The 22,862-nt window shown below is 48.0% G+C and overlaps 1 protein-coding gene across 2 annotated transcripts in view; it reads left to right on the plus strand.

Moving 5' to 3' along the window:
• Positions 1-11,844: 11,844 nt before the first annotated feature.
• The window catches only part of BMPER (BMP binding endothelial regulator), a 187,155-nt gene continuing 176,137 nt past the window's right edge, over positions 11,845-22,862 (plus strand). For both annotated transcript variants that reach the window (XM_084896864.1, XM_084896865.1), the window contains exons 1-2: positions 11,845-12,661; positions 13,691-13,776. In XM_084896864.1, coding sequence (XP_084752990.1) covers positions 12,529-12,661; positions 13,691-13,776 — 219 coding nt within the window. In that variant the 5' untranslated portion in view covers positions 11,845-12,528. The remainder of the gene's footprint in view (positions 12,662-13,690; positions 13,777-22,862) is intronic.

The raw sequence follows: 22,862 nt of genomic DNA on the forward strand, positions 1-22,862 counted from the left end.
ACATGTTATTGCAGTACTTTTCATGTATGGAAGAGAGTCAGGTCTTCGTTATCAGGGCCTGAGTCTGTATCCACTTGTAAATTAAGTTATTTCTATTCATGCAAGCCCACCTGAATGGATGCCATAGGCTAAACTACAACACAAAGTGCCCTGTCTGGCTTTTATCCGATTTAACCAATATTTGGGCACACTTTTGCTATCTTTATATTACAAAGGTCATGTTTATTCATTTATTTCTTAGTCCTCACCCAGATATGTTTCTATTGATGAGAGAGAGAGAGAGAGAGAGAGAGAGAGAGAGAGAGAGAGAGAGAGAGAGAGAGACATAAATCGGTTGCCTCCTATATGCACTCCGATGGGGATCGAACCTGCAACCTGGGTATGTGTCCTGACTGGGAATCAAACCATGCCCTCCAGTGTACAGGATGATGCTCCAACCGACTGAGCCACACTGGCCAGGGCTACAAAGGTCATGTTTAATTGACCATCCTGTGGCACTAACAATGCTTCTCAAACTTGAGCGTAACTTGCTGAAATGCAGGTTCTGACTCGGGGGATGTGGGATGGGGTCTGAGATGCTCTGTTTCTTAGAAGTTACCATGGGATGCGGGTGCTGTTAGAGATGCAGGCCCAGCACCCACACTTGGAGTTTCGAACAATTTGAAGATCGCAAAGTTCCTTTGCATCGCCAAAGGAAAATGTTCACCGCTTGTGCATGTATTCTACTGTTGCCTAAGGCTTTGAGGATCGGTAAACTCTGCATTCCACCCAAAATACTGTATCGACTAGAACACTGACTTTGTCAGGACAGCCTAGCCCTTCGCCCAGCCTGGCTTATGAAGTCCTTATCTTCAAGAAGTCTGCGACCTGCAGGGATTTTGCCTTCAATCAAAGAGCAATTTAGGCACTGTGCGAATTCTGTTCCCAAACTCCAAGGGAGAGTAATGATGACACCAACTTCAGAAAAATGTGTCAAAATTAAACTTTCCTCTTTTCAAGCTGACCCTTTGGCCCTCTAGGGAATTGACTGCCTGGAGAAGAGAGAAGTAGTCCCAGGGACCCACGGCAAAGTCAAGAAGCACCTCCTCACACCACGCAGATCTGGGGGTTCCTTCATGCTTACTCTTATTAGAGTCTCCAGTTGACGAAGGGCGAGAAGTAACACAATCGCATGGGATGGGGAGCAAACACTTATTATGGTGCCCAAAGGACGCGCTATTCATAGCAGCCAAGAATAAAGTGACCCACAAACAGACTGCCACTTGCTGGTTTGTTTTGTCTGGGGTCCACTTAATGGCATCTGTTAGTACCATGGTCACTAATGCCCGGCAGTTATTTCCACCAGAAACCTTACTGGGGAAGGGCAAGGCAGCGGAACTAGCTCTTCTGGTTGGAATTGATCTTCCCCCAGATCAATTAAAATATTCAGCAAAGGTGCTGAGTCCCCCCCCACCCCCACCCCTTCCTATTTACACACATAAAACGTATAGATGTAGAGGGTTCAATGTCTATTTAGAATATAAATTCTCAAGCTGGAGTAGTAGAAATTTCCAATGTGCAGAAAGTGAAAGCCTGGTAACTTAATGGGCACGGAGGTCCTGTAGGCACACAGGAGCTCCAATCAAGGTGATTTAAGGCCTTGAGTGGCCTTAAGATGGACCGGTTTGCATAACAAAGGCCAGCGAGGATTCTGAAGATAAGGATGGGCTCCAGGATGGGAAACAGGCTGCTGATGTCTGCGTCCTGTGACCCCAGGGCTCCAGCAAGGCCAGGCTCTTTCCTTCTCTGCAGTTCCTCCTCTGAGGCCACAACCTGTCTACCTTTAGCTTCAGTCCCTCAGGCTGAGGTGTGTAGCAGGTGCTGTAGTGTGAGAATAAACAAGTCACCTTTTCTGCCAGAGAACAGTTTAGACAGCCGCCATTTGGACTGCGTGACTTGGCAGCCACCGTGTTGAGCACATGACTTGCAGCTCCTCTGGGGGACACCATATTGAAATGGCAGAGGCCAACCCCTCCCTTCAAATTAGCCAATTGCAAAAGACTGTGCACCTGACCTCCAATCAAGAGTGAGAGGCAGGTCATGTGTCAGAATTAAAAAGCCGAGCAGATTGCCTGCTCCGTGTGTGCACTCCCCTGCAGGAGTAGAGATGTTTGCCTTGTTGCCTGGCTCCTGAGTATGTTTTATGTTCTACTAGGACCCCTGAATTTGGGGGCTCACCTTATTTCTTATATGTATTACCTATATATTGGTATAATAACTTTGTATATTATTACTAGAGGTCAGGTGCACAAAATTCATGCACTCCAGGGCGGGGGGAGGGTCCCTCAGCCCAGATTGCAAGAGGGTGTATGATCAAGACTGGGGAGGGACACAGGAGATTGGCCAGCCAGGGAGGGATCATGGGAGGGCTCCAGGGCATATCCAGCCCGTCTAGTTCAGTCCCAGCAGCAAGCTATCCTACCAGTCAGAGCATTTGCCCTCTAGTGGTCAGTGCACATCACAGCAACTAGTTGACTGGTCAACTGTCTGACTCCTGGTGGCCAGTGCATGTCATAGCGAGTGGTTGAGTGGCCTTAACTTTTCATTAGCATATTACATTTTGTTTGATCAGATGACCAGATGACTGGACACTTAGCATATTAGGCACAGTAGTCCCTGTTTAGCAGATTTCACCTTTTGCAGTTTCAGTTATCCACAGGCAACCTCTGTTCAAAAATATTAAGTGAAAAATTCCAGAAGTAAGCAATTCAATAAATAAGTTCTATTTACTTATTTTTTTAAAATATTTTTTATTTATTTCAAATAAAAAGAGAACAATAGAAACATCAATGATGAGTTATTGATTAGCTGCCTCTTGCATGACCCCCACTGGAGATGGAGCCTGCAGCCCTTGCATGTGCCCTGACCGGGAATTGAACCATGACCTCTTGGTTCATAGGTCGATGCTCAACCACCAAGCCACATCAGCTGACTCTAAGTTTTAAATTGTGCACCCTTCTGAGTACCATGATGAAACACACACCATTCAGCTCATTCTGCTACGATGTGAATCATCCTTTGCCCAGCCTTTCCACATTGTATGTCTCCCTGCCCCTTAGACACTTAGTAGGCAGCTTGGTGATCAGACCGATGGTGGTGGTATCTCAGTGCTTGTGTTCCTGTAACTCTTATTTTACTTAATAGTGGTCCCAGCGTGCAAGAGCAGTGGTGCTGGCAATTCGGACATGCCAAAGGTAAGCCATAAAGTGCTTGTTAAGTAGGGCCTGAAGGTCAGTAGTAGTCTAACGCTCCATCACAACGGATAGGTCTTTCCCCTCACCTCATCTCCTCACATAGGCATTGTGTCATCCCACATCATCACAAGGACAAGAGAGGACAGTACAGCAACATATTTTGAAAGCAAGGGAAAGAGAGAGACTTTCCCTCACATAGCATTTATTACAATACATTGTTATAATTGTTCTGTTTTACTGTCAGATATTGTTGTTGATCTCTTTCTGTACCTAATTTATTTTTATTTTTAAGAAATATGTTTTTATTGATTTCAGAGAGGAAGAGAAAGGGAAAGAGAGAGAGAGAGAGAAAGAAACATCAACGATGAGAGAGAATCATTGATCGGCTGCCTCCCATATGCCCCTGACCGGGGATTGAGCCTGAAGCCTGGACATATGCCTTGACTGAGAACCAAACCGTGATCTGCTGGTATTTGCCTAATTTATAAATTAAATTCTATCAAAGTATGTGCGTATAAGAACAAACATAGCATAGAGAGGATTTGGTACTATCAGTTTCAGGCATCCACTGCGGGTATTGGACTGTATTGGAAGGGGAAACTTCTGTCTAATGGTTGGCAGTCCATAGTAAAACCACATATCTTGAGGAATATTTATCCACACCCACTATAGCTTCTTGCAAAAGTTTCTTTGAACCTCAGCTGAAGAATTTGTGTAATTCTTCACAGTGAAAAAGGCAGGATTGGATGCTTTTTGAGGGCCCTTTCCTATCTAAAACCTCTAGTTTCCATTTACTTTTCCTTATAAAATAATTTTGCTTCCAGTCCTGACAAGCAGGCGGAAGTGATGCTATTTCACCCTCTTTTAGATGGGGAAACTGAGCCTCACAAAGGAATTAATTTGCCTGAAATCATTAGAATGTCAAGCAGCAGGACTGGGACTAGATATTAAGTCATTGACTTAGTTTCAAAGAATCCCCTCTGAATGCTCTCCACATTAGTGAAATTAGTTCTGTTCATTCCGTAATGACCACTAATCTCATTGATAGCAAACTACTATAAATTAAGCTGGAGTTGATGGGCGACTTCTGATGAATGAAATCTCGGGCACTGGGATTTGTTAGTTTGCTGTCTTCTGAGAGATGCTGAGGTTGTGCATTAATATGATTACTGTCTTTTTGATGGGAGCTACTGGAAAGTGTGGTTTGGAGAAGGAAAAGCTACTGAGAATTGAAGTTGAAAGAGACAGCTCTTAGGAAGAGATTGCAGACAAAAGTGGGAGGAACTGGTTATTGTCTTCACAGACACTTGATTTTATGCCATGAAGCTGATCGTTGTCAAATAAGTCTCTATTGTTTGTTTTAAGATTTCCCTAAATAAATATTTCCACCACACAATCAATGAAGTCTAGAAAGTCAATGGAATGTGTTTTGTTTTTTTTAACAAGCCTTAAATTAATTGTATATCCTCTGCATCTGCAAACATCTATTAAAATAACTCTGAGAAACAGCTCGGAGCTCCCACTGACTTGCTAGCAGAGAAAAATGTTAAGACCAAAGGGGAAAATAATCTTTGATTAAGAATGTATAAAAGTATGCTTCAAGAGCCTTAATGCACATGCCTTGGTCTGCCAGTTAATGACTTGATCCTCAGGAATTAAATATGAATAATAAAAGGATGTTCATGGAAGCGTCTCTTAAAAGTAGTAAAAAACTAGAAACCGCTTAGATGGGAGATTACTTGAGAGGACAGGGTATTTTCATAAAATGGAATAATTGTATGATTACTAAGAATGATGTTGCCAAAGAATAATTAGTGACACAAATGGTTATAATTGCTTAACTAATTAGAGCCTGACCTCCAGAGTCAGCCTACCTGGACACTGATTCCAGGTCAACCAATTCCCCATGTGTGACCTTGAATAATTTACTTAATCTTTTGTGCTTAATTTTGCTCAGATGTAAATTGGGGTTGATGATAGTACCTGCCCTGTAAGCTTGTTGGGTGAATTCAATGAGGTAATCTACACAAACTGCTTAGCACAAACCAGCCATTCTCATAAAGTTATAACACAATACATGTTTTTCTTTGCTAATCTGTATTCCCTACTTTTTTGGGTCAACAATTATGTTAATTGGGTAATGAGGAAGAAAATATAAAACTTTAAAAATTATTTTAAATGTTTTAGTTGTGGTAAAGCACAACAAAATTTACTGTCTTAACCATTCTTGAGTGTACTGGTCAGTAGTATTAAGCACATTGACTTGCTGTGCATCCAATCTTCAGAACTCTTCATCTGCAAAACTAAAACTCAATGCCCATTAAACAATAATCCCCCATTTCTTCTCCCCCAGGTGCTGGAACCCAATTCTACTTTCTATCTCAATTAATTGGACTGGTTTAGGTACCTCATAAGTGGAACTGTACAATATCTGTCTTTTGGTGACTGGCTTATTTCACTTAGCATAATATGCTCAAGGCTCATCCATGTTGTAACACATGTCAGAATTTCCATTTTAAAGGCTGAGTAACATTCCATTGCATGGAGAGAGCACATTTTCTTATTCACTCATCTGTTGATGGACACTAAGGTTCTTCTACCTTTTTTTGGCTATTGTGAATAATGTACCCATGAACATGGTATACACATATTTTAAAATTTTTAAAAATATATATTTTATTGATTTTTTTACAGAGAGGAAGAGAGAGGGATAGAGAGTTAGAAACATCAATGAGAGAGAAACATCAATCAGCTGCCTCCTGCACACCCCTACTGGGGATGTGCCCGCAACCAAGGTACATGCCCTTGATGGGAATATAACCTGGGACCCTTCAGTCCACAGACTGAGGCTCTATCCACTGAGACAAACTGGTTGGGGCAAGTTCTTTTTTAAGAAATGAATATTATAAGCTCCCCTAGATCTCCTAAAACACATGTAAATGGGGACCACGGATCTGTGGTGTTTGGCTCTGAAGGTGCTTCCATCTTTAATTAATAAGTACATTAATTAATGTAGGGGTGTGCAGGAGGCAGCTGATTGATGTTTCTCTCTCATTGATGTTTCTAACTCTCTATCCCTCTCTCTTTTTAGCTTTTTATTGCAAATGTCTTTAATATTTGGTTTAATAGAAGAGAGATGAATTCTCATTTCTGCTTTTGCATTCACATAGCACTGAGAAAACTCCTCAGTATACGCAGGAAAGGAGAGTGAAAAAGGAAAATCATGTCTTAGTATTAAAGAAAACTGCTTGGATCTTGAGTATCCTTCAAAGGGCTCAAGAACTTCCCCAAATCACATTTGACAACCACTGCTCTAGTCTAATCTCCCTATTTAACATTTAAGGATACTGGATCTCAAGGGGATTAAGTGAGAAATCCAAAATTAGATGGCTTGCTAATGATAGAATACAAATCCTAGGAGGTATTTCTCACTTCTCTTTGTTTAGGTTCCCAATCAGAAACCTAGGAAATATACCCTAATAACTTATCCCATTCACTCTAGTTAAAAGGACTACCACAATATATTACCAAAAACCTTTTGTCTTAGATAAAACAGAAGAGAAAAATCAACAAACATGATATATTCTACTACAGGCATATGTAGCGTTAGCATCTGAATTAGGTTCTCTATTTGAACTGAAACGCTAAGGCAAATTCTATTGCACTCCATGCACGTTGATAATGACAAACGACACAGAAAATATCATAGGGAAATCCGGAAAGCAGATTAACCGCAATATCACCATTTAATACATTTTCTGAGTCTGGAATATAAATCATAATATAACCCCAAGAAATTTTTCATAAGTACTGGCTGAAAGGGTGGTAAGCATGTTAAGAGACTGAAAACAAACTGGTAATGATATGGGACTTTTTAGATAAAAATGGAGTTGTTCTGAAATACAGGTATTTTTCATTCTCTGGACCTTCTTTTGTCTTTTGTGTGAGTTTTTTTTTTTTTTTTTTTTAATTCAGTTAATCTCATTCATCCAGAGATGATTTCCTTTGTATCCTACCAGATGATCCAAATCTTCTTTAAATGGACCCTCACCTTGTTCCTTTAAACAACGTAGTGCCCAGAAAAGCTGGTCCAGTGGAGGAAATCCTTCCCAAGGGACCTACTCCCAACATGCATCTTTTTTCAGGCTCTGCATTTTGAGGTTCTGAATCCTGAGTCCCATCCACTTCTCCCTTCAGTAGTACAGTGACATAATGGTAATTCTCCTTCTCAATGAAAGAATTCACAACCCAGGCAAAAAACAAACACTTTCCAGGTGAAGGGCTGTTGCTCCCCAGGTTTTCCTTTGAGCACATTCTTCCCAGGTTTCACCAAGCTCCAAATGACTCCCCAGCAGTTGGAAACTGCCAGCTCCAAATGACCCCTTCCTCCTTCCCAGGAGGACACAGTGAGGATGCCTGCAGCTAGTCACCACAACTCCTACCCTGTGGGCTGGTGTGCCCTGGGCTCTGGGCAGCTGGCATGGCGCAGGAGGTACAGAGTTCGCTTTTTATTGGGCACTTACTCTTTGGTGCTAAATATTTCAGAAGATTTATTTGGAAGTAACAAGGTCAACAAAGAACTGCAATAAGATAGATGCTACATTTCCTTCAAAGTCAGGAAGGTCGGAGAGAGTCAGGCCAGGGCTCATGTTGCCTTGACTGGAATCAGAGTCTAATCTCCTCTTTCCTGTGTGCCCCAACCTGAAGCTCTTGTCTCAAGGTTTTCTGATGAGCCAAGGTGGCTGCTGCATTATTTATGCCCGTATTCCAGCCATCAGCAAGGAGAAAAAGAAGAAAGAGTACTTTCTCCTTTAGAGCAGCTACCCTTGGAAATGATGCCCTCCACATTGGGATTCACAATGACTTAATGTGCCCATTGCTGAATACACCCACCAGAATGATTTCCATTCTAAAGAAAGGTAGCCTGGTTGTTTCAAAGAATTAGGAACTTATTCCCAGGTCAACTTCCTGTTGCTCAGGGGTGGGGTGGGATGGATCCTTCAAGTGCTGTTCATGCATTCCTCTTTATCCCCGCCTCCCCCAGCTCCAGCTCCACCTACAGAGCGCCAGTGAAGGTCTGCCCCTTTCTCTTCACAAACTCTGTTTCCTGCTGGTGCTCTCAGAGGTTCCCTGACTGCCCTCACTACAATGATAGCCTCCCCTCCCCCCACCTTCTTCAAGGCTTAGCTCCTGAGCTGCCTTCTCCAAGAACTTGATCTCATTTCTCTTTAAGCTTCCAAGGCAGGGCATGCTGCCCCTTCCTCTGACATTCACTCCCTACCTTGCACCCTATTCATTTACAAACTTGCTCACCAGACCCTGAGCTCCTGGGTAGCACCTTCCCTTACCAGGCCTACCGCGCCTGGCCTGGTGTCCTTCAGGAGGTAAAGCCCTCGCGGTGAAGACTTCGGCCCTCCCTGTGGTTGGTACTGCACTTCCTTTACCAGGGTGCCTTTGGGAAGGGTCTACTCCCCTCCTGTTTATAAGGAAATGAGTTGATGTAGCTTCTCTTGAAGTTACTTGGAATCCACGTTACTAAGTTTTATAGGATTTTTCAGTGCAAACTCAGCATCAGAGCTTTGCAAGGAGCTGGAGAGAATTCTCCTGCCTGGGTAGGCCTGGCTCCTGCTGAATCTGGTTTGTTTGTTTATTTTCTTTTAAAAAAATATTTTATTGATTTTTATAGAGAAAGGGAGAGAGAGAGAGAGAGAGAGAGAGAGAGAGAGAGAGAGAGAGAGAGCGCGAGCGAAATATCAATGATGAGAGAAAATCATTGATCTGATGCCTCCTGCACCGCTGCACCGCCGCTCCCCTCCGCCCCCCCCTCCCCCACTGGGGACTGAGCCTGAAACCCAGACATGTGCCCTTGGCCAGTATTGAACTGGGGACCTTTCAGTCTGCAGGCTGACACTCTATCCATTGATCCATTGAGCCAAACCAGCTAGGGCTGGTTCTGTTCTTCACTTCACCTTAAAGAGAACGAGTGCTTTGTCTGAGACTGGGCAGGCCCTGCGTTACATAGGGTCTTATGGACCCACGACCTCCATCCCCTTGAAAAATGTCATAAACAGAGAGGTGAACACACGTGGTTCACGGTTTGATTTCTGTCCAGAGCGTTTTGGATCTGCATAGGGCTGCCATGTGTCCTAAAAGGGAAAGAGGATCTGTGTGCCTTTCAGTAGAGGCCTGCTGGATCTTCCTGTTCTTTTTTGACCCCAGCATCTCTCAGTCTTGTGTAGGCAGAGGCCAGTAGGCAGCTGTAGACAGGTCCCTCAGAGGGGTGGCGGCAGCAGCAGTGGGTGTACTTAGACACGTTCTGATGGGCCTTTTGGGGTGAAGGATGGTCTTTCACAAGTTGGGCCCATTTGTTGAGAAGACACCAAGCGAGGTCACTGGTGGCAGCTGATCAGAACAAACAGGACAAAAACCCAGACAAACAGGAAGCATTTGCCAAAGGCTTCTGTCCATCATCCGGATAGACGAAAGGGTTTTCCAGATGCTTTGGGGGTTTGTACCTTCAGGGAGAGCAACCCCCCCCCCCTCCAAAGCACCATGCCCCTGGGTAGAGAAGTGCCACACAGGCCTGGATTCCATCACGAAAGACTTGGCCACTCGGAACCTGGAGGCCGTGTGGCCGGTGCCAGGGAGGGCACATGGGAATAAGGCACCTGCAGCTTCTCCCACGTCCTGAGGTCCTCCTGATGTCCGTAATGTGCACTAACCCCGGTCTACCCTGACGTCTAGGACAGTGGTCAGCAAACTGTGGCTTGCGGGCCACATGTGGCTCTTTGGCCCCTTGAGTTTTTAGCAAAGGCCAGCTCAGGAGTACCCTAATTAAGTTAACAACAAAGTACCTACCGATATAGTTTTTAAAAAAATTGGCTCTCAAAAGAAATTTCAATCATTGTACTGTTGGTATTTGGCTCTGTTGACTGAGTTTGCGGACCACTGGTCTAGGGGCAAGAAAAGACCACCCAGCCGCCCCACTCTGCCATTTCCTGAAGTTGCCATTAACGCCCTCAGCTAAAACACCACACAGGGGAATCTTTGCAGATGGAGGAGATAGTGGTTTCAATCAATTACACTTATCTGTAACGATAAGTTCTTATGTTATTTTTTAGCCAGTCACTATAGATTGGAAGGCTGTTTTTTTTTTCCTCTCTCTCTCTCTCTCTCTCTCTCTCTCTCTCTCTCTCTCTCTCTCTGTCTCTCTCTCTCTCTCTTCTTTTTGCATGTTCTCTTTCTTTATGATTAGTCAACACATTAAGCACACTCTGATTTTCAAGAAGCTGCCTGACCATGGTGGTTATTTGGAATGGGGGGGGTGGCGACCCAACCACACATCATCTTTCATCTCTTTTAATTTAAGTTTTACCCTAAAAATCTGTTTGGCGAAGGAAATGGAGCGTGCCAAGCTAATGACAGCCTTCCCGTCTCTTGTTTTTCCCACGTCAGAGCAACACGCTCCTGTGAGCTCCATGGCGTGCCAGGACGCTGGCAATGCCGCATTCATTAAGGGAAACCTCCAAACCACTCGAAAAAATGAAAACAAACAAACACCACCGCCCCCCCCCCCACCCACCCCCCCCCCGCCCCGCTCCCCGAGCGGGGAGGGGTTAGGATGAAACTAGACTAAATGTGTCAGCAAACAAACTAACGTGTTTTCCAAGGCACAGTCTCTGGGAAGGCAGCCGGGGAACGGAGGCTCCGGGGCGTGCGTCCCGCCGGGGAAAGCGCGTGGCGGCCGGGCACAGCCCCGGGGACCCACCCGGGCCTCCCACCCGGGGGGACGGCGTGCGGGCTCCAGGCTCCACTCCCGGGGAGAGGCAGCCGGCGGGCCGCGGTCAGCTCCGAGGACCGCTGACCGTCAGGCCCCGTGCCCCAAGCACCCCTCATGCCCACCCCGCACCGGCACAATTTGGTTACAAAAACCCTTCCTCCCTCTGCAGGCAGCACCTCCCTCGGAGCAGAGGGCGTCAGGGCTCGGGCGGGAGGCCGAGATGCGGCCGGGAGGACGCGCGGGGCGTGGGGGGTCCGACACCCGCGGCTGCGAGGCGACCGGGCGCAGCCGGGGCCCGCGGCGGCGGTGACGGGACTCCCCGCTGCGGAGGCCGGGGCCAGTCCCTCCCTCTCCGCGGGTGAATGAATGGTTCATCTCCCCGCCCTGGCCCGCCCGAGGTTGGAAGGGAGGAGTCTTGGGGTGACTGTCCCTCCTTTTTTCGGGGCCGAAGAGCATGTATGAATCGCCCCTGTATCCCGTCCTGTCCACCTCTGCCCCCCGTGGGGTCCGGGCGCGCAGACACCCGAGCCCAGGGCGCGGATCCGGACCGCTCCGTCCGCCCGGCCCGCGAGCCCGCCGGCGCACCCCCCCAGGGGAAGCCCAAAGGAAAGTCCCCCCACGCCCCTGCGCCCCGTTTGTCACCCCTTCCCAAAGCTGGGCACCTGGAGCGAGGAGGGGTGGTGTGGCACCCCCAAGCCCCACTCTCCGCGCCCTTGTGAGCCCTGGGCACCGGGCGGGAAGCAGGGGTGGCGCGGCACCCCGTTAGGGGAGGGCTCCCCGGGGAGAGGGAGGCGGCACCGAGCGCGCGGGGCGGCGGGGACACGCCTGCCGGCTCAGATCCGCGCCCCGCGGCCGGCGGCCTCCCTCGAGGGCTCGGGGGGCGAGCTGGGCGCCCCGCGGGGACCGGTCCGGGGCGCGGGGCTCCGGCGCCCGGGCGCCCCCAGCGGGTTCCCGGAGGCTCCCGGGGCGCCCCGGCTCCGGCGCGGGAGCGAGCGTGCGCGCCGGCGGGCGGGCGGGGAGCCGGGAGCCGGGAGCCGGGAGCCGGGAGCCGGGAGCCGGGAGCCGGGAGCCGGGAGCCGGGGCCGCGGCGGCGGTGGCAGCGCCCGGGGCCGTGGCTGCAGCCCCGGCGGCGCGGGGAGCGGTGCGCAGCGGGCAGCGCTGCCAGTCCCGGCCGCCCCGACACCCCCTCCTCCCGCCGGCCCCCTCTCTGGCGAGGAGGCAGACGCCAGAGCTTCGGGAGCAACTCCCTAAAAAAAGCCGCCTCGGAGGAGCCCGGCCGCAGGACCCCTCCTCCCGGCGCCCCCCACCCCACCCCTCGCCTCCCTCCGCAGCCCCCCCTCCCGGCCCCCCTGCCTCCCCGCCCTCCCCGCCCCCCCGGCTCCCGGGCGCCCGCCTCCCTCCCTCCCGCTCGGACTGTCTCCCGGCTCGCCCGCCGAGAGCCCTTTCTGATCGCGGGCGGCGGCGGCGGAGAGGCGGCGGCGCGGGACCTGCGGCCGGGACCCCCTCCAGGTGACGATGCGCTGGTTCGCCGCCGTCAGGGCTCCGGCTGAGCGTCCCCGCCGGCGCTCGCCCGGGATTACCTGCTGCGTCCTGCTGCTGCTCAATTGCTCGGGGGTCCCCATGTCCCTGGCTTCCTCCTTCTTGACAGGTAGGGGAGGGGGCCGGAGGGAGCGGCCCGCCCGGGCGCCGGCAGGGCACCTGGGAGAGGAGGCGCCGGCGCCCCGGGCGGAGAGGGTTCGGAGCGCCTGCCCCTCTCCGGCTGGCTGGGATGCAGCGAAGCCCGCGGGGCTCAGGGGCTGGAGGCAGTGAGGTTGGTTAAGGGCTGAGAGGATGCTGACAGCAATGTAGGGATAGACCTTCTTCTATCTGAATGGAAGAAGCCCTTTATTTGTTTTTAATAGTCTCCTCAACCCTTGTTTCGGCACAAGTAAGGAAAAATGTGCACGGTTTTTTCACACATCCTTCTTTCTGACTCTCTAAGGTTCCAATATAGCTCGTGTCAGGAGTGCTTTTTGTAGCACCCGCTCTTCAGACCTTAAATTTAAAAGAAACGACCCTATTTTGAAAGGGTAGTAATAGCGGGATATAGTAATTACATGTTTCCAGGCAGGTGAGGGCTTCCACTGCTATTCTGAAGGACATACTTTACTGACACCTGGTGCAGAAGAGAAAATATTGAGTCCATTTCTAAGAGGAGAGGAAAGAAGTTGCGATTTCAAATCAAGACAATACGAGACAGATTCATAAAAAGGCCTTTTCATTGACACGGCCCTGAATGGTGTTCGGATTTAAAATCTGCTCGAATGGCCAATTTGCATCTATTTTTCATATGGGGGTGTGTGTGTGTTCCGTTGAAATTCCTGCGTAAAGGAGGAGTATTATAAAAGATCCCATGAATTGTGCTTAACCCGTATGGTTACTGTCCTTTTAAAAAACAAACAAACAAAAAAAAAACCTGTTCAAATAAAACTATTTAGAAAATATTTTCCCCCCAGAGGTAGATGGAATTATTTTTATTTTTATTTTTGGTGAGTTTGATCATTTAAAACTCATTAGGAATTTCTGAAATTTGGGTAGTCATTTCAAAAAGGATTAGTGTAAAAAATTTTAATTTTGTAGTAATGCCAATAAGCTAAATTTAAAAATAAAAATAATTTTTTTTTCTTCTTCATTTCAGGTTCTGTTGCAAAATGTGAAAATGAAGGTGAAGTCCTCCAGATCCCGTTTATCACGGACAACCCCTGCATAATGTGTGTCTGCTTGGTAAGTAGGGAGGGCAGGCCATGGGCAGCCAGCCAATGGCTCCCTCTGACCAGGGGAACCCACTCAATGTAATCCTAAACCAGATCTTAAAAATGGTTTTCGGTCCTTACAAAGCTGCGCATAGCTGGAGGACGGAGTTGAGCTGAAATTCTGAGTTTGATGGACTTTGGCAATTTCTGTGCCGTCTGGCTGGGACTTCGTCTCTTTGACCTCGTCTTTACAGAAGTAGCTTTAAGGGGGGACTTTGTGTGGCATTGACCCGGTGGTGATTGCCGTGTGCACTGTCTGCTCCCAGGAATGGCTGTTGCCATCACGTCACAGGTGCCGTCCAACTTTCTGCCTCGATTCTGTCATCTGAGCTTAGTGTGAAAATGGCGAGATAACACGTAGCTATCTTACCAGTGATAAGGTGCGGGACAAGGGGAGAGAGGAGTGACAGTTACAGAGGACAAACCTGAGGACAAGGTGTCGCCTGGGATTTCTTGGCCTGTTAGAACCTAAACGCTCAAAACCGTCCTTATTATATTTTGGATTTGGAAACGTGAGTCAGGAAGGATATTCGGTTCTTAATAGAGAATGACACTTGGCCGTCAGCTGCTTTGTTAACCCTGGCAGTGGCCGTAGATTTAAAAAAAAAAAAAGAATTTGTTCCAGTTTATTTTAGCTTAATAGTTAATGATAAGAACTAGTAAGTAACCACATGGGGGAGATTAAGTTATATGAATATGAGTTTCTGAGATGGAATATAGACTCACAAAGAGCCACGTTTCTAAGGGAGTTTTCCATGCCAATCACCTTTGGCAAGCCTCAGCGAAAGGCTGCCCACCACACACCCTGTTGGAAGTACATGAAGGCCGTGCGAGCGTGTGAGGCTCCAGAGAGAGAGGTGAACGTTGGTGATCAGGTCTGCGTTCTGCACGGAGCTGGCGAAGGGGGTCCTTTCAGAGTAGGTGGGCGCCCAGCCATCTGGGTTCAAACTGCCCAAACTCTCTCATGACAAGAGAGGAGGGCCATGTTGCACAATGGTAAGTGGGTGAGGGGGCCTGCCTGTATGCAATGACGGTCAGGTTCTGCGCATGTGGTCGGCAAACTGCGGCTCTTTGGCCCCTTGAGTGTGGCTCTTTCTTCCACAAAAATACCACGGCCTGGGCGAGTCTATGTTGAAGAAGTGGCGTTAGAAGAAGTTTAAGTTTAAAACATTTGGCTCTCAAGAGGAATTTCAGTCGTTGTACTGTTGATAGCTGGCTCAGTTGACTGGTGAGTCTGCCGACCACTGCCCTGAGGAAATCAACAGGATCACAGGCGAAAATGCCTTTCGCTGGCTGAGAAGAGAAACGTCAGGAAAGGGCTCAGAGAGGCAGGCTCTTCAGATTTTGTGTTTCTGAGCTGCCCTTCATGACCTTTCCCTAAAGGGCCTGTTGAAAAGATGCTCTGCATTTAAATTTTGACACAGTTGTATATTTACAAATGTAGTATGTGTGTGTGTGTGGGGGGGGGGGGGAGAGGGTATGAGCCCCCTTTCAATTTCTCTTATCTTGATATTGTGAGTGAATTATTTTATCTTACTCTCTTCAGAGGAAATTACCCCGACGAACCTTTAAAAGCTTGGAGCTCCGAGCACATGTGAAAATATTGTTGTTCTCCTCCACGATATCACTGTGCTCGAAGTGTAAATAGCCGCTTGGGTTTTGCACACGGTTCCCAAATTACGCTACGAAAAATTTCCCGCAGAGCTTTCCCCTTTTCGGGACCACACCCTGCGGGAAGAAGTTCTTTCTCTCAAAGTGCGGCCTTCCTGCCATCAGCTCAGGCCTAGAATCCTGCCCTTTGAGAGCAAGGAGTGACTCGGAAGAGAGAAAAAAAAATGCATCTGCTGGTAATCCGGTGAAAGTCATGTCTGTTTCAGGAAAGCACTGCTTAAGCTTGGAAGGAGAGTAGGTCCATGTATGTCCTGAAGGAACCTTTGGGGGTATCTGCCTTGAGTGGAATCCTTTTGAAACGTGCTCACTGGGGACTCCGGTGCTCTCACTCACGTTATCCCTAGCAAAGGCTCAGTGCTGTGCTCTGTGGCCCGTGCATGGGTTTGGGGTCCTGGGACCCAAGTTATCATAGTCACTGTTGCTTCCCAAACATTTGTAATGTCTTGGTAACATGGAGTAAGAATAGCCTATTGGCGTGGCTCAGTGGTTGAGCAACAACCTATGAACCTGGAGGTCATGGTTTGATTCCCAGTGAGGGCACATGCCTAGGCCACAGGCTTAATCCTCAGTGTGGGGCGTGCAAAAGGCAACCAATCAATGATGCTCTCTTATCATTGATGTTTCTCTTTCTCTCCCCCTCTCCCTTCCTCTCTGACATCAATAAAAATATATTTCATTGAGTAAGAATAGCTGGATGACCAGATCTCTGTTTGTATATGCTCTTGTAACTTCCCACTGCAGCCCACGGATTTTGGAGTGGCCCCCACGACCATGAGGCTGCCTAGCATTTTGACACTTAGGCTGGAAGACAGTCCTATTTAACAGATGGATAATATAAGCAATAGCAACTAATATGTACCAGCTACTTTATTTCTGGTGCTTATCTAAGTCTGCACTATTTCACTGACTCCTTCAAAAAAAATCTTTCGAGAGGCTTTTACCCCTATTTTGCAGACGAGGAAACCGAGGTCAGCGGCGTGAAAGGCATATTTTTGCAAATATCAGAGCTGGGAACTCATTCTGTTGTTTTCATCTGCCTCCAAGGCACATGCCTACAAGCAAGTGAAAGAGGCTATTTGCTGAGTGGATGCATGAAAAAGCCAGGAGAAAAATGGAAAGACCGTCCACTTACTTTACTACTTGGCGTCGCTTTGAGTTGTTTTGTTTTTTTCTTTGGAGTCTCTCAGGAGTCTGCTTAGCTGACATTTGTTAATCAGATTAGATGAAAGGAAAGTCTGGTTAGGAGTCCGGTTGACCTGTGGGGAGCTTTGGTTGTGACTGGTTTTATGTATGTACGTTAAGAGGGTATGTAATAGTCAAAACTGTGCTTTGGATAAAGGAAATAGTCATATTTAGTTTGTGTTGGTCCAGCCTTTTGGCAAAAAGGGACCGAATACTGAGCATAAGTTCATATCTTATTTCATAACATGTATAAAAAAAAAATAAAAAAAAAGCTAACCTCCACGTATGCTTAAAAAAGATGTAAAATGTTACAGTTGGGAGGAAATAGGTGGCACAAAGTCCTGCATATAATTACGCTTTAAAAGCTTGAAAACCACCCCCCTCAAAATCAACTTGGCCTGATTTAAACTTGTAAGCTCCGAAATGTTTCCAAGGCGGAATGAGCTCATTTCTGTGGGAATTTTGAGGATGACAGCGAGGGCAGTGGCCCCGGCGAGCAGAAGTGGAGAATTTTCTTCTCATGTATCCTCGCCTGCATGGGCCCGAGCATCTTGCCAGAACCAGTCGTGGTCCAAGAATAACCTGCTTGTTAGCTGGTGATGGATATCGCTTCACCGTGTGTGGGACAAAAAGCTGGGGTGCCTCTGTTCCAGGGGAAAGGTGAGAAGTCGGGCCTGAGATCTGGGGGCGTGAGGAGGCGGGTTAGGTGAAGGCTGCAAAGTGTTCCATTGTTTAGTTAGGAAGCTAAGCAAGGCCTCTCACCGCCTTGCAAAATGGCCCTTTAAGAGGCACTGAAAGGCAGGCCCAGACTTACTGCTGGAGTGTGTGATTTTCTTTCCCCGTGCTTGCTAGAATTATTTTCCCCATGTCATCTGGGGAAGCACCGCAGCGCTGTCACTGAGGCCCACAGGAGCCAGCCACATCCAGATCAGGAGTCTAAAGCAATTGTCTGGCTCTTTCGGGCTTCCCCAAGCCACCCAGCGGCTCTGAGAAGTGGTCCTCCGACAACCTCTCACCCCCTTTTCCCAACTGGAGCCTAAAGGTTGTGGCTCAAGCCGGTGCCTTAGGCCCAGTGGGCCCAGTCGGCTCAGTCCTGGAAACCCAGCACGACTTCGGAGGCCGGGACTCCGAAAACCAGAAGTCAGTGAGAGAGCTTAGTTTGGCAGACATGTTGTTCAGCAAAAATCATTATTCTGAGGTTTTAATGTCCTCTTTTAAATCCAGAGGTGCCACGTAGATATGGACCCTCTGCCCATAAAAAGCAACGTGAAATTTGGTGTCACACAGAGCGCCCCCCCCCCCCCCCCCCCCCCGGAGCCCAGCAAGTGGTGAAAACAGAGGAGACTTTGTCTGTTGTCTTCCACTTCTTCATCACAGAAGTCTTCCATCACCGAACAAGCAGCTACCAGCATCTTGGGGTCTCTTGGGGGCCTTATCTCTATAAAATCCTCATGTATTTTTATTGTTCAAATTAACTGGCTAGAGAAAAGATATCTATTATCTGAACAAGTGTTAGGCACATGTTTGGGAATGAGAGAGATAACATTGTATCAGGATTCAATTCGTGTGAGTGTGCATGTGTGTGAGAGAGAGGGGGGGAGGAAGGAGTTGGGGTGCAGATAGGGAGAGAGGAAGAGAGAGAGAAAGAGAGAGATAAAGGAATCCAGATGTGTTCAGAAAGATATAGTACTTAATACATGCACATATACATAGCTTGCAGTATAATTTTGAAAATTGCTTTATATAATTTTTAGACTTTGGATTCTCACTAAGGAAGTGGAAGTGAACAGGCTTCTTTCCTTCCTTCCTTTCTTCCTTCCTTCCTTCCTTCCTTCCTTCCTTCCTTCCTTCCTTCCTTCCTTCCTTCTCTGCATAGAAAGTGTTGTGACCAATTGCCTTTCCATGGAACAAGGCATTCGATAGAACCATTTTTGTGGAAGGTAATCAGTGTATGGCATTGCTGGCAGATTCACCCACCCCAGCTCTGAGGCCATTGCTTTTGCCTATGCCCTATCGAGGCTCAGCGAGCAGAGCAAATGCCCTGTGGACACACAGTTACTGAGAGACTGCCTGGGACATGAAGCCAGTGCCTTCCCCCCTAAACCACTTCGCTGCTTAGACATGTGGAAAAATACCTCTAGGCATGTCAGCGAGTGGTTTTGACCTCTGCAAAGCTGACACGGGCACTCCCCGGGGGCTGTTAGCATGGTCTTGGTCTCATAATCCCTATCATGTCTGGGACTGGGAGGGCCCTTTCGAAGGAAGACACAGCCCAGGTAGCTTTTGGTGGGAGTCATGTCATCTTAGCCAAGGGCTCGGGCTCCGCCATCCCCTAGTCCTAGGTTCTCATTGCGGCTCTGTCGCTGACAGGTGGTAAATCTGGGAAAGTCACCTCACCTTCCTAAGCCTCTGTTTCCATGTCTGGACAGTGGGGTGGACAGCAGCGCCGAGGTCCCAGGGTGCCGTGGGGATTACATGCGATGAAGCATATAAGGCTCCGCGTGCAGTGATTCTCTGAATGACGTTCTTGTCTTGGTCCTCATTTCCTCACCTTGAACAGGCTTTAGAGCCTCATGGGAAAAGGGGAAACGGGGAGTTGGTGGAGAGGAGAAGGAGGGAGGAGGGTGCCAAGCCCACCCACCGTTAGGCCTGACTGGGGCAAAGTCAGTAACCATTAGCGGGGCCTTCAGTCTCTCTAGGCTTGGACAGGGCCGAGCACGCTGCTTCCTAATTGGTCCGGCGGTCGGCGGGCGGGGGGATAAGTTTTCCTCCTGGTCTCCGTTAAGCACTAAGGAAACTTTCCGGGGGAGAGGGGCCTCATTTTCCTGCAGAGCGTTCCCATCGCCGTGCCTGGGGGTCCCCTGCGCTTGTACTTTTGTTGGCAGCAGGGCCGGGTGCGGGCCCAGGAGCGCCGTAATTCTGGAAAAACTGCCTAGTGGTCTGGCAGCGCGGGGATTTTCCTGGCCCGCCCCATGGACATCCCTCCATCCAGACCCCGGTGGGTTCAGCTGCCTAAAGCACGTGCTCCCCCAACCCCACCCCGCCCCTCTGGAAACACCCTTTCATTTTGTTTGGCGACTCCGCTCTTTCCAGCACACATCCACTCTCAGCTGCGTTCTGCGTCCCACCTGTAGGCCATGCTGTGCGGTCCTGACATGGTGTGGACGGAGGGCAGGACCCGGGGCTGGGAAGAGCCAGGCAAGGCCAATGGATGGAAGGCGGGTAAAGGCAATGGGTAACCATCGGCTGAATAAACACAGGGATCAGTGTTTCACACCCTCTTCCGAGGGACTCCCCTCTGACCGCTGGCAGACGGGCTCCTTTGTGCCATAAAATAATAGAAATAACACCACCTTTCGTGGCACCGGGGGGTCAAGAGCGCTCCTTGAACTTCGCCACGTCCAGCCAATGAGCTGGGTGTGTATTTTAAGACCTCTTGATTTTCAGCTCTAATTCTATAAAACAGCACTCAAGGCACTCGGGATCGCAGGTTATAAACTCCATAATATTATTCTTTCTTCCTTCTCTCCACACTTGTTTCTCCCCTTCCCTTTCACTTTGTTATTCTTAGCCTGCTCTGTGTTGGAAGCATTGTGCCGTGCGGGCACCTCGGGGAGGCCAAGACCAACAGGACGGATTCTTGCTCGCAGCCGAATGGGGGAGACAGACACAGGCATCAATGCGTCTCACAGGAGTGACCCAGACGCAGGGGCCAAGGGACTCGTAGATGCATTCTGACTGGGTCACCCCGAGCCTGGGGGGCAGGGAGCGGAGGTCCTGGCAAGGCCCCTTTTGGGGAAAGGCACAGAGAAGTATGTGTGTGGGACCCATAGGGCTGGTGGGATGCCCTGTGCCCAAAGCTCTGATGGGAGCCCGAGTCAGAAGCTGGGTGGGCGCCAGGGAGGGGAGAGTCTGAGTGCCATGACAGAGACATTAGTTCCGCTCATTCATCGGGGGAGCCACTGAGTATGTTTGTGCAGTTATGTGATCTAATAAGATATGTTTTATGCCCAACCGGTATGGCTCAGTGGTTGAGCATCTACCTATGAACCAGGAGGTCACAGTTTGATTCCCAGTCAGGGCATGTGCCTGGGTTGCAGGCTCAATCCTCAGTGGGGGGCCATGCAGGAGGCAGCCAATCAATGATTCTCATCGTGGATGTTTTTATTTCTCTCTCTCTGAAATCAATAAAAAATATTTTTTAAAAAGTTGTGTTTTATGTAAACTCATCTGGGAGCTTTTATGGGTGATGTTCAGAGTGTGCGGGGGCTGGAGCTGGGCAGTGTGTCCAGGGATGAGCTGGGGTCAGGTGGATCAGATGGGCTGTGGGAATGGGTAGGAGGCTCTGGGGTAAACCAGTGTGGCTCACCCTTCTGAATGTCCGTGAGCACCTTGTCAATCTAGAATATTTAGATCAAGATGCTCTAAACCATGCCCAGCAAGACATGGCAGTTAGCAGGCAGCTGCCATCGCCATGGATTTGGGTGTCACAGGGGTAGTCACCTTGATGGTCACTAGTGTCTCTGGAGCAGGATGCTGCTACTTGGAGCGGAATGGTTTACTTCCCAGAGCTCACTCTAAAAGCTCTATGTCAGTGACAGCTCTCACTTCTTACCCACAGAGACAACCTGCTGTGCACGGTCGCAGGACCCATTTGGCCAATTGTGTATTACCATGATTGCATTCTCAGTGTTAGCCAAGTTTTATGCAATAACAAATTGAGTGGCTCACTATAGAAGATGTTCCAGTATGCTAGAACCCCTAATTTGCACAGGAGTTTTGGAGCCCATGTTGATAGCACTTGGCAATAAAATAGATACCGTGTTTTCCCGAAAATAAGACATCCTCCAAAAATAAGACCTAGGGCATGGAAAGATAAGACATCCCCTGAAAATAAGACCTAGCACAACTTTGGGAGAAAAAATTAATATAAGACACTGTCTTATTTTCGGGGAAACAGGGTAATAGGGGTGAGAGAGAGGGTGATTGAAGGGAATTTTGAGACTCGTTAATGTTTACTTTTTTCCCCCTCCACACTTTAAAAATTATTTTTACTGATTTCAGAGAGAAAGGGAGAGGGGGGAGGGAGAGAGAAATATCAATGATGAGAGAGAATCATTGATTGGCTGCCTCCCACAGGCCCCACACTGGGGATTGAGCCTGCAACTCGGACATGTGCCCTGACCAGGAATTGAACTATGACCTCATTATAGGTTGTGCTCAACCACTGAGCAATACTGGCCAGGCATTTAGGCAATGTTCTAGTCAATGTAGGAAGAGAAGAGACCAGGGATGTGGGTGGGTGGTGATAGATTTAGACTTGAGATGGACTGTGTAGACCTTCCAAGTAGAAAAGCCAAATAAATGTGGACCTTGGTCTCAGAAGAGAAACCAGGACTAGAAAACACCAATTTGTTAACTGTCTGCAATGAAATAAACTTCAAGACTTTGGGGATACACTACTTGTCTCGGCAAGGGGTCTAAATTGAGATTTCAAGGACTGGGCTTAATATAGTAATGAGAAGAAGGGTTATGTTTAAGAGGATAGAAAAGGGAGAAGCCCATGAAAGAGGTTGAGAAGTAGTTATAGAAGAAAGAGGAGAACCACACAGAAGATGTTTGAAGAGAGACAGTCCAGTAGTATTGATGATTGCAGAGTTAGATGGAAAATTCTAGAAGAATATCAAAGAAGGACTTCTCACCGTCTTGGATGATTTGGAACAGCCAGTCATGGTGCCCACCTCCTTCATACCTGCTGCACATGTGCCCATGAATCAAGTTGTTGGTAGATGGAATTTGACAGAAATCCAAAACTTAAGTCTGATGTAGGGATTTTGAAAATTGAGTGCAAAAATCACAGATTTTCCAAACTTGGATTTGAAAAGACCTTAGAAAAAGGGACTAATTACCACATGAAAATTTTAAAGGTACCCAAACAAACTAATTTCATGGATAAAACTAATATACTTCTGCAAAAGTCTTTGGAATGTTTATATAGTGAAGTGCAGATTGGACAAGGCCACACGGGCTTTTTTTTTTTTTTTTTTTTTTAAATTATGAAAAAAGCAACAATATAAAAGAGGCTAATATAAAAACTTACCATTGTAAACTTTCAAGTTTGCTCTATTAAACTGTTAATGGTGCTGTTAAAATATTATGATATAATTTGATCTTCAAGAAAAACATTTCCCCTTTTCAATGAAT

The sequence above is a fragment of the Pipistrellus hanaki genome (genome assembly GCF_964339955.1).
Source record: "Pipistrellus hanaki genome assembly, chromosome: 10".
Taxonomy (NCBI): domain Eukaryota; kingdom Metazoa; phylum Chordata; class Mammalia; order Chiroptera; family Vespertilionidae; genus Pipistrellus; species Pipistrellus hanaki.